Genomic DNA, 12,346 nt, shown 5'->3' on the forward strand with positions numbered 1-12,346 from the left:
CAAGCATATTTGAAATAATGGTAGAAGTCTCAGAAATAATAAAATAACTAAATGAAAATTGGTGGTTGGACAGAGTGAAGGGACCCAAATTAATGCTTTGCTGAGGAAAAAGGCAGGTGGAACCTACAAGGTCTGCATTTTGCTTGGCAGCAGCCAGCTGGCCAGTGCAAGCCTGGGCTAGCCACAGTGCACATTATCTCTTGCCCACCTGGTAAAGTCATAGAGCATATAAGTAGAAATTGTAATTATTCTGTTGGTAATTGGAAGTTATACAAGAATGTAAGAGAGATGATGCAACTCAGAAACTCAGACTGCTGTTTGTGGAAAAACCTAATAATTAATACATCTCCACACATACAAGACAGCCTGCAGGAAGAGGTTCAGCTTCCTTAAAAATTCACACATAGAATCTCAAAGAAAAAGCCAGTGACTTTCTTTTTGCTATTAAATTTTCTCTTGAAGCCTATCAGCCAGGTTTTGCTGGCTGTTCTCATCTCAAATGAGCCCAATAAAAGCTGTGGATCTCTGATTCACAAGTACCCAAAAGGATCTAGATCCATCCCTCCTGCCCTGCCTACTGCCGCTGCCTCGTGCTTTTTCCCGGGAAGCAAGGCTAGCAGGAGAAAATGGGAATGGGGAATCCTATGAAGGATTTCTGTATACGACTGAACAACTCATTTCCTCAGAGCATTTCTACCCAATGCATCACCAAACAAACCCAGAAACGGGCCCTACAGATTAGAAAAGTTTAAAGGCACAGAAAGGAACCGGACACTCCGTTACCCTTTATATCATATGTGACGTGGCTGGTCATTTGGCCATCAGCGGATTCATTTTAGCAGATCTTGCACTAGTTGTGGGCATTGATTTAGTAAGTAATGTCTACATAAGTTTAATCATTAGTGCAGCATAGAAACAATGCTAAATTTGTGACAAGTTAGTATTTATTTTAAGGATTAAGTTACATAACTGACACAAATCGATTTATAATCAGGGGTTTTGAATCTTTCTGGTACCTTTTAAAAAGCAGAAATTATATTATCTCCATGCAAATTTCACAAGCTAGAAAATGATTTGAAGGTTCTGTGGGCACTGCAGTGGGGGAAGGATGGGAGAGTCTTTTGACAGTAATGACTTTTCTGTGTACATTTCTGTAATATTCTCTTTGGAAATGAGTGCCAGGAAGTCATGCTAACAGGAGAGAGAAGGCAGTGACTGATCAGAACACATGTGCCCCAGGCAGCAAGCCCCCCCCCATTTGAGCAACAGCAGTGAAGAGCAGGGCTGGCCAGGCAGCTCTGCCCGTCTCACACGGAGACCTCTGCACACACATTAGGACAACGGGCACAGCTATTGCTATTTTCATCACATCTTATTGTGACCAGAAGGCTCGAGCCAAGCCCCTTAACGTGCACAGCAAAAAGGTGGTCTGTGATCAACTTTGTTTTACCTGGACAGACTTTACAGCATTTTCCTTCTACTTTCTGAGGGTATTTGCAGGGATATTGTTCTGGACAATGAATTTTCTTACATTCTTGTTTGGTGATGTTGCAGGTGCACAACACGCACTCTACGATTCCAAAGGCCCGGAGATTAGGATGCCAAGATTCACCATGTGAGTATGTTTTGCCATTTGAAACACAAACTGCGGAAGAAGAGAAAAGGAAGACAAAGTACAACTGGAAAAGGTATGTTCCCTGGCTACCTCTCTATGAATATTCATTTGATTTATGCATATTTGTTTAAAGCAGTGTCTCTATACATAATTTGTTACTGTCCTTGGCCTATTTCTCTGCTTGTTAACTTTAACTTGGAGTTTCGCTACTTAAAATAATTCTGAGCCTATGATCACCCTTTTCTGAGCCATTTTGCCTTGATTCCAACTCTGCTGACACTGGTGTCCATCACTAATTTGGGGAGAAAGCAGTCCACACACAGGACACAGCCTGCTACGTTGGCTCTGGCTTCTAGAACTGAATCTGCAGGTGACAGGATCATGACATTTGTACTGAGACATCTGCACAACTTTTCTTACCATTAGCTGAACACAGCTTTTGCAGTGAGAACCATGCTATCAGCAGGATGGGTTAGTGCTGCCTGGGCCTTTCATTGCTTTTGCGTGAGTTCCTGCTACACCACACACAGAACAAAGCAAGGGAATGTTGCAAAATGAGGTTTAATGTCCTTTGTGGAAATATATATGTCTGTAGGTATATAGAGATATTTCGCTTTTGGAATCACAAGAAAACATGAATATAAAAGGATGCATATGGGACTGAAATTTCATTCCAATAGCATCTAAGCACCTCAGAATATTTATTCATCAGTGCCCTTGGGAGACAGAGAAATACAGTTGACTCAAGGAGAGTGGAAAAATCCATGCCTAGTGGAAAGCCAGTTTGGGTCACCTGGCAGTTAATGGGAATTATATCACTTTACACCATGTTTGCATTTGTCCTATAAACCTTACTCCTTTCTTTTTAAATATTTTATAAACACAAAGAAAAATGCAAACTAATCCTAACAAGGTGAAAGAAAGGGCACTGCCTGATTTCTAAAAGCAACTAAAGTGAAGCTGGGATATGTTGTAAATATTTCCAATTCTTCTAATATGCCATCATTTTTATTAATGCTTTTATTTGTAAAATATGTTCCTATTTTGCCTGTAACTTTCAAAAGCAATTTAATTTTTATCTGTAATCTGAAATTTACATCTAACTGGTAACAGATGTGACCAACTGGCTTATACTTTACTGAGTTACTGAGATTTATGGGAAGGGTTCTTTGCAATGTGTTGTCTTTCGTGGGGTTATGCTATCATTTGGTTTATAATTTGATACTTCTTAACTCTTTCTTAAGACATGTTTTTACTCTAGAGGTAGGAGACAGTTTTGTTTCTCAAATAAAAGCAAATAAAGTGTTATCTGTATACTAAGAACATGGGAGAAAAAAATATAAACGAGAAAACTGGTAAGTACTCAGCTACTCAGCAGGCTCTGTACATGCTTAAATACTATATTATTAATTATATTTATGCTTATATGGATTTTTTTTTTCCAGCTAGAGTTTTATGGACATGAATATTTCATGATTTCTCCCTGCCGAGGGAAGGGATAATACATAGCATTGTGTAGATACATATTCTCGCTGTTTTAAGGGTTTGTTTAGCACAGAACAGTTAAACAATTACTCTGAGGTAGCAGATGAAGCCTCCAGTAGAAGCCAAAATATGGCAAATAACTTCTAGTTCCCTGATGCCCTGCTTTAGTGCTCTTCCTGTTTAGAATGATAAATCTGTATCCATGCACCTGCACAGTATTTGCATGTCAGGAGAATTGTTGTGTGTTTATTTTTTAACTTGTTGAAATGCATCTCAAGGGGCATGGGCATTAATTAATAAAGCACTCGTTAATTGCACAAGAACAAAAGAAAATACATGGTCAGCATTCCTGTTTCCATCATGGGCATCTCTCAGACACTCTCCAGGCACTGAGTGTCTGAAGTTGTGGCAGTTACTGTATACTGCATCCAGAAATATGCTATTCATCTGTGTGCTCTTTATTTGCTGAAACAAATCAGTTAGAAATTGCTTTGATGATGTCTTCATGTGTGAACTACATGTCAAAGATATTGCACTGCATGGAGATTCCTGCTCCTAGATTCAGCATAAAACACTGGCATGATCTGAATGTTTTTTCATGCTTGTTCAGGTGGATAACAAAGATCCTATGGCCAACATTCCTTCTGTTAGTTAATACCTTAAAAGATTAGTTGGCCCTAATACAAGGGCTTTTAACTCTTTGTGGGTAGTTTCTAAGTGCATACTGACTGGCATTTGTGGATAGATGCTGTTCTGAACATGCGTTTTTACACCTATTTCTTTTGTGGCTTCTTAGTTCCTGCAACCTCTGCTCACTGAGGTGCACCCACTGTGGGAACTGAGCATCCCACCCTTTTTATTGCACAAAACCTGCTGTCCCACTAACTGGAGAATTGATATTTTCCCTCTATTTTTGTCCTTCCTGTCATGCAGCAGGAATATGGCTTACTCATGTTTGGATAAGGTTTGCCTTGGTTTGGCTCAAAGTTCTGCTGTCCCCATAATTAACATGTCCTATATTATATTATCAGAAGGCACTAAAGGATTCTTAGAGTGAGATTCATTACCTTGGTTAACTTTGCCTCTTTACAGCTCAGGCATCCAGTACAGGGTAATTGCCTACTCTGCCTCTGGTGTTAGTCATGGAGGGGGAAAGGCACCCCTTGCATCCCACTGTCTCAGACAACCAGCTTAAGGTGGGGGAAGTCATGATATTGTCTTTCTTGCGAATAATTTGCTAAGCCTTGGAGGCAGAAAACCTCTTGATACTATGGCAAAGCTCTGTGGTCTGAGATTTGTGGGCCAGTTTAAACATATACTGTTTACAGCTAGTGAAGTTACAAAATAGGGGACAGTGTAAAGAAAATAACCATGAACAATTTCCTGCTGGAGAAGTCACTGTGTGAACAAGTTAGCGAATCTAAAGGCATCGTGGTGTCCTTTACGGCACAAAGCGCTCACTGCCCTGGTAACTGCTGCATGTGTTCCCGGAATTACCTAGCACAATCCCACAAAGTAATTCAGAGAGCAACACGATAGTGTGGTGCCTTTGCAGAGTGAAATGTGCTGTCGTATGTGCAGGCACAACTGATATCAGTCAAGAGCTAATTTCATATCCTTAATAGCTTATTGCTTTTTGCCTCCCTGATTTGCGTTGGGTCTCTTGATACCGGTGTGAATCTCCAAGATTCTGCTGTATATTTTGAGAAGTCTTTTTGAGCTATAGGTGACTGATTCCTGACCCAGAGTAATACTGTAAGAAGTACTTGTCTTTACCTCGTCCATGCTTATGCTTGTTGTTGATGACAATTTGTACTATTGTTCCTGAAGCTTGCTGGGGATCCGGTAGGACTCCACGGTTACTCCTGGCATTGGAAAATCGTGGAAAGTTGACTACCTGCCTTGCAGAGCTGGAGGACAGGTCGTAGTGGGAGCGATGGTATGAGTGTCTCTGGGAAACAGAAAGACAGCAGGAAAGTAAATGGCTCATTCCAATGAACATGGGGAAACAGGCTGTACTAGAAGCTTAACACAGGCAACGAGAGTGTTGCCGCTATCCTCAAACATCATTAAATGTAATGAATGGCACCATACTAAAGGCCGTTCAGGTTTTGCGGATATTTAACATGGGAATGAAGTCATCTACACACACGCAGTTGTAACTCATCTCACCAGACTGTATATGTCAGTGTAGGTGTCTTTATCTAAGTTGGTCATCTGGGTTAGCCAATGGACAGAGAGGCAATTTTAGAACCTGACCTGTTGTGGATCTCTATATCATGAGGAGATGAATCACAACCCAGAAGTGCCTATTTCACTCCATGTATTAAAAATGGTGTTCAGAGACAGATAGCTACTGTACTGATGTCTACTCTACTTTAAGATTAGATGAGAAGAATTGTAAGCCTGTCTAGTTTTCCTCATCAAAATTGGTTTCAACTGGGGCTCCAGTGGCAGAGCACATCCAGAATGACTATCCAGCTTCTTATTTGCTTGCAGCCTTAAACTGTTATGCAAGGCCAGGGTTAGCCTTGCGCAGACTGAGCAGAACCTTACTGGAATCTGTCTTACAGACTGGGAAGTTTCATTTTATTTGCAAAGGGAAGTAGTAGTAGTAGTAGTAGTGTGCAGCATGTTTTCTAGAGCAAAAACGCTGGTTGTTTTCAGAGAATTATTTTCCAAAATACCCATGGGCATGAAGGAATAGTGTATATTACAGCAGTTATTTTATAAGGCATGATTCTCTCACTCAAAGACCTGTTAGTTTATGTATTTAGGTAGTATTAAGCACCTAATGCTTAAAAGCTCTTCATATTCTCTCGAAATGCTGTTATAAAAACCATCTCTTGAGAAGTAAGTTGTTAATGGATACTCTTAGCCCCAGAGGTAGTGAAGCCCCTAAAGTAAATATATACGTGTGTATATGCCAACTGGGAAGTGTTTGCGATTATGATTTAGAAGTGATGCTTGTATAGCAAACAAAACACTGTAGAATTTTATTCTTATAGAGCATATACAACAAAGACCAAATCCAGAGCCTGCAGGAGCTCATGGGAGTTTATAATTCAGCGTTATTAATGAATTCCGGTTGAGTTTATTAAGGGGTTTGCAGAAGTGGAAGAAACCTGTTTTGAGCTAGATTCACAGAACCCAGGATGAAGCAGTAGATATTCAGACCTGTTATCATCCTTTTCTCTTTTTTTCCCCAATGTAGTGACATGCACAGCAGGAAAACATGTCTTTAAATTGTAGGTCACACTTACGGCTTCCCTGTTGGCTGGCTGGCGGAAGATATCTCCATCGGAATGTTCCCATGATAATTCTCCATCTCCTGTACAAGAAACAGAGCAGCATCAGGGGAGTAATTGTGCAACACCTTGGGAGATACTCAGGGAAAAAGTCTCATCCAGCTTTACAGCTAAATTTAGGGTGCAGGTTGCATCAGTGGGTACAAGTGTCAGTCTGTAGTCTGAGTTTATTGTACTAGATTCTGTAGAGACCAAAGGGAAGATCCCTTCCCAAACGTTATGCAAACTCAGGATGAAGATTTACTATCAGATTTATGCAGCTTCCCAATATGCTACAGGCAAGGCAATTTCCAGCAACCATTTGCTGTGTGATCTCAGGCAAAGGTGAGGAGACATGACTTAGCTTAGCTCATAGGTCACACAGTTTAGCCCTTCTCTTCCATTTACCGTGGGCTGAGGGAGTCCACAAGTAAAGTCACTGTTGCTCAGCTGACATGTAACTTGACTGAGAATTGAATCCCGAATGACATTTGTGTAGTCAGCTCTGAAGTGTGGCCATTAATAAATAATATTGTGTTATGTGTATGAAGAAAAAGCCATATTTTGTCCTGCAAAATTTCCTGTTCCCATATCTATATGGTAGTTTTTACCCTCATATTTATGCTTCATTTAATAAAAATTGCTTGGTGCGTGACTCATTAGACACAAAACAGCAACTCTTCCAGGAAGCCAGGCACATGCAATGAGTTATGGCAGGAGGTATGAGAAGTTGGCCCACTAAGACCGGATCGCATCTAAGCTCATAGGTTCCTATGCTTGCATGTAGAGAGTATGAAATGTTCAGCACTGCTTTTCTGAATCAGGCCAATAAAAGTACTACAGAATAAGGCTCATAGCACCAAGGACACGCCTCACAAAGTAAGGACATTTTGACTTGTCTTTTGAAAGAGAAAAGGTTTTGCTAGAGCACTTGTGATTTGTGCATGTGATGCAGAAGTAATGAATGCTTTTGAGAATCAGTGTGAGGGACTTGCAGAGCCAGGCTCTGGTTCCTCACAGCCAAACATGTGATTCATGGAAAGGAAAGTTGGAAAGAAGAAGAAACCCTCAGTTTCTGTTCAGGAGTAGGGTCCAGCTGTTTTCTTTGTAAAGACAACTTTGTAAGTACAAACATAACTAAGCATAAGCTACGGTGGAAATATAGCAGGGAAAAATCAGTTCAGGCTAGAGAGAGAATGTGGCTTTAAGAAGTTTTTAGAGACTTATTTAGAGATCTTCCTTGATAAGACAAGCCGTGGAACTTGAACTGATATCTGATTCTTGGAAAACTTGTACAAGAACAGGAGAAATCATTTAGAGTGGAGGGGAGCTTGGAATTTATCCCAGCCTTGGAATTCAGGTACAGTTACAGCTAAAACTGCTTTGCTAATGGCTCAAAGCCTACCTCTAGATGTGCCCAGCACTGCACTGGAACGCAGAGCAGTACCACCACATCAGGAGCCTTGCATTAATGGCACAGATCACAGGCTTGGGTCCTCGGATGGCTGCTGCAGCAGTAGTAGTGTGTGATACTGGCTTGCGAGAGCCACGGTGCTCTGACAGGGGAAGGAGTAAATTCAGAGCCTGTCCTCGTGTGGCTGTACTCGAACTTACCTCTGCAAACTGGACAGCAGGACTCCGGAACAGAAACTGGGAAAGAGCAAGTTAATTTGGGACAAGTCTTCAACCCACAGTACACATTTCCTTCCTGCCAGTAAAACACAAGGAGAAGTTACAAGTCATGGATTCATCTGGTACTGTATATGCTTTTTTTACAGACATGCTTCAATCTAGTATGTGTGTTTACATAAATGCCATTCTAGTATGCAAAAGTAGAATATTAGACCAATGAAAAGTCTGAAGAGCTTTTTTAAAATGTGTTGCGCAGAGGAAGGGAGAAAAGGTAAAAGTATGTGGGAAGAAGAACTGCAGTTATTGTAGGCTGAAAATGCACCTGACCTTGTTGGTACTAAAATCACGCCGTGTAAATTCCACCCCCTGTCTCTTCTCCCTCTGTGTCTTACCGTTGAACTGGAGGAACAGCTTAGCACTAACTGAAAGTCATAAAGTCTGTTCAGTACCTGGCCTGTTAAATTTGTAGTTAATGCAGAATATGATGATGATTTGATATGATCATCATATGATGATTATTTGATATTATCAGACGAGGTCCAGAGTTGCCAATACTTGACACTGAAGAGCTGGTTGGACTGAGAGGGATGTTTTGGTTCAGACGCTGGCTCTGAAGAGTCAGTCACTGGGTGACTGCTCAAATATACTGGATTCGAACTGGTGACATCTCTGTGCCCCAGTGCCAGTTTATAGAGCTGTCCACCCCCAGCCTGTGGGGCTCTTTACTTATCAGCTCAGTCCAAATGAATTCAGTTTCAGTCAGTGGCTTAGTGCTGTATTTTCCAGTCAGGTTGAAGTGAAATATTCTATATATGCCAAGTAGCAACATTTTACCTGCTGCCTCTGCGCTGTAAGCTTGCTTACAGCAGATGCCTGACAGGGTAAGCTTTGTCCACTGTGTTTGAGTAAGAGGTAGCCTGGCATTTGCTGGGTGCTGCAAACTGGCTCTGAGCACTCTCGTGAGTTTCAGCATTAATTCTCAATTCCTGGCCTTTGCCATGTGTTGCTTATATTTCAGTGTCATGTCTTCTAGAAAGGAGAAATGAAGCACAGACAGAGCAGGGCTCTGTCAAATCGTGTTACTTACTGAGCAGCTGCACTGGGCACACTGGTTTGCTTGCCTGTTTTGGAAAAGCCCCTCTGCCACAAACATTTCGCCGTGATGGTAGGTGGTGCCATTGTATTCGCAGGATTTCCCGGTGATTTTGCTGCTTACTGAGAAAAGGGAGTCTTCTGGAAGCAATGGGAAAGGAACACTTCATGCAAATGTTCTTGACAACTTGCAATATCACAAATACAGGGGAGAAAAAGCTTCCCTTCTCCCTCATTTCCCTTTGTTATAAAAGGACAAGTTTTGTCATGCTACAGCGTATATGTGATATTCTCATGCTGCTATTTTGCTGAACTTTCATACTTCACACTTTGAGTTGACTGTCGCAGTTAATCTTAGGATGTCGATGATCAACTGCAATGCCAGCACTGATAGCCCTGTCTCATGCTGCTGTATTTTCTCTTCCTCTGTCTGCTGTACTGGGATAAGCGGGTGCAGTTATGTGCCCACTTGTTATATTTACAGGGCTTTGTCATGCTTTAATGTAGAAGGCATTAGGTCCTGTATACACACAGAATCCCCTTACCCATAGCACTGTTCTAGCATGGTTTCCCCCTTCTTAGTACTGCTAGCATTTTATTAATGATTTCTAGTGTTGTAGCCCATAGAAGACTCAGTTGCAGGTTAGCAGGTTGTGCCATAGGGTGTGCGTGATGCTGCTTCCATGCCATCCACAGGCACAAGCCTTCTGGTAGAGGAGCAGTGATACTGATGATGGAACGGTGTCAGGAGAAAGCTATGTACTATGTATGTGTTTGTTCCTAGTGGCCTTCACAATTCGTTGCTGCTGTTGTTTTCAAAATGGGCAAAACTTGTCAAAGGCAAACTTCCAAAGCCACCCAAACCCTGATTTTTCTCTTACATGTGTTTTAATGTCAGATGTGCAAATGAGTACATTTTGTTTGCAGAACTGGCGAAGTGTGCAAGATGGCAGTGTCACTTAACCCCGAAACCTCCTGTTTCAACTCAAGATAAGATTGTGTTCTGCACCACATGGGTTAAATTTCCTTCTAAGACATAAAGTTAGCCATACCTTATGTTAAAACATCCCCTAGATTGTTTAACTATTAGCAGTTGAGAAACTGTGCAAAGGGATTATGCTTCACCTATGAAATGTAAGTCATGATCCCTCCTGGGCAGTGAATCTGGCACTATACACTTACGTTCACATGGATTTAGCATCTCAGCATGGGAAGAGGCATTTCAGACAAGAGCTCTATGGAAGTAACAGTGGAGTGTTTGTTCTCTGGAGCCCGAATCACTGCAAATTTCTAGGAATGCAGCTGAAATTTCATTCACCGGGTTTGAGCTTTCATGTAAAAGAAACCTGACCTGAAAATTCAGGTTTTGCTGTAGCTCCTTTCATTATCTATCAGATAAACCTGGGGCGATTTTTTTTGTGAAACTGTGCCACCACAGAATGCACGTTTTTCAGCTGGGAGCTCAAGTGAAAGAGGAGTTTTCTCCTGGCATGCACTGGCATTAAACACTGACATTTAGAGTTTTCCATAAAAGCATATATTTAGTTACATTGATCCATCAAATATTAATAATACTTTGAATGGTAAATGTCAGATCTGGCTGTGGAACACACATGTACTACAGTATTTGAGAGTCCAGTAGGAGAGCAAAGAACATCCTGCAGGAGAATGGCAGGAGAAATTAGCCATTTAGGGTTCCTTGCCTGACATTTCATTTCTCTTCAAGAGACAGACATGGTATTTGCACTTTCTTCTTTGAAGCACCAAAAGACATCATTATGTCAGTGTAATCAAGGGTGTGTAATGATACCTTTCCAAAATCTTATTAAATAGTACAGAACTTTGACAGCACCTGTGCTTGGCATAGAAATGCAGTGCTTTCGGCACTTTCTGTATGGTTTGCTAGTGATACAAATGGCAAGATGTATGGTCTAATTAAGACACATCCTTTGAAAGTCATCAGCAAAAAATTCAAGTGGCAAATTCAGCTACTGTCCCATTAGGCAGAAATATTGGAAAACATGAATAAAGAGGCACTTTTCAGGACTGTGCTACCTCCTGAAACTTATGTCACCATCGTTTCTTGGGCTTTCTGAGAGTCATCTCATGGAAAGCAGAAAGAGATTCCCAAACCCTTAGTTATCCCCTTGCCCCTTGGGCAACTGGAAGAGCAGCAGAACTGGAAAGAAATGAAAATGAAAGGAGAAGTGGAAGGAGAATACAGATGGTTCTTGTCTGGGTATGTATGAGGCCCTGTTCATGGAGACTCTGCAGGACGCTGCTGTGCCTATGTGGGATGCCTGTCCGAAAGCCGTGTTTGGCTCGTGGTCTGACATTTGCAAAGACCAATCCTTGAGTGACTCATCGTGACTCTTCAGAGTATTGGATGAAGAGAGTAAATTTTACTGCAGGTTTACCTTGGTATATGCCACATTGATCACTATGAAATCACCAAATGCCTTCAAACTGTGGCTTCTAAATAAAGGAAGAAGGATGGTGAAACTTTTATTGCTTGGAAAATGACAGTGGAGAGTTGCAGTAGGTTGTTGTTTTCACGTGTATTTCTTTGAAGTTGATCATAGAAGTTAGGCCTATAACAGGTCGATCATAACATGCAGCCCAAAGCACATGTACATCTGCCTGACTTCGGAATATGGGATGAAATTCTATTGCTATCTTGAAGTCCTATTTGATGAAATAATTATAAGAAAAGTCAGTTTCAATTACATTAATTCACATTAAGTGAATGGGCCTATTTCATTGCATAAAATAAGGTTTAGAAGAAGTTTTCAGATCAAGACCACATTACTGTTATCGCAAAAAAAATATATAGTTATGTATTGGAGACAGTATATTGGAGAGCGTGACTGATCCCCTCCAAACACAGCGTCTGTCTAGAACTGCAAGGAAGCTTTGTTTATATTGCGTGTCTAAATATAACTTCTGTCTGGTGCAGTTTCTCTCTCTCTGTCTTTGCTAGTGTGTGACTGACTTTCTACAACTAGGACTTGCCTGGGTTTCTTTTCTAGTGCTCTTTAAATCATGGCTAATTAGAGGAGTTCAGACTCCCTCACGATATCATATTCTCCTGTAGAATGTGAAATTAGAGTCCTTGTGGATTGTTTTAATAAGTGCCAGGTTTGAACTCTGAAAAATCTTGGCATTAATACTGATATCAGCATGCATTATTCTGCACCTTAGTTCAGATATGTTAGAATTAGATTAATTAACTGCA

The 12,346-nt window shown here is 41.1% G+C and overlaps 1 protein-coding gene across 1 annotated transcript in view; it reads right to left on the reverse strand.

Annotated features, from left to right (window-relative positions):
• The window catches only part of CHRDL1 (chordin like 1), a 41,909-nt gene that overhangs the window by 5,836 nt on the left and 23,727 nt on the right, over positions 1-12,346 (reverse strand). Inside the window, exons 5-9 of the mRNA XM_068408953.1 lie at positions 9,107-9,252; positions 8,002-8,095; positions 6,364-6,431; positions 4,877-5,051; positions 1,451-1,645 (exon numbers count right to left, since the gene is read on the reverse strand). Of these exons, the coding sequence (XP_068265054.1) occupies positions 1,451-1,645; positions 4,877-5,051; positions 6,364-6,431; positions 8,002-8,095; positions 9,107-9,252 (678 nt within the window). The remainder of the gene's footprint in view (positions 1-1,450; positions 1,646-4,876; positions 5,052-6,363; positions 6,432-8,001; positions 8,096-9,106; positions 9,253-12,346) is intronic.

The sequence above is a fragment of the Nyctibius grandis genome, chromosome 10 (genome assembly GCF_013368605.1).
Source record: "Nyctibius grandis isolate bNycGra1 chromosome 10, bNycGra1.pri, whole genome shotgun sequence".
In the NCBI taxonomy this organism is placed as follows: Eukaryota; Metazoa; Chordata; class Aves; order Nyctibiiformes; family Nyctibiidae; genus Nyctibius; species Nyctibius grandis.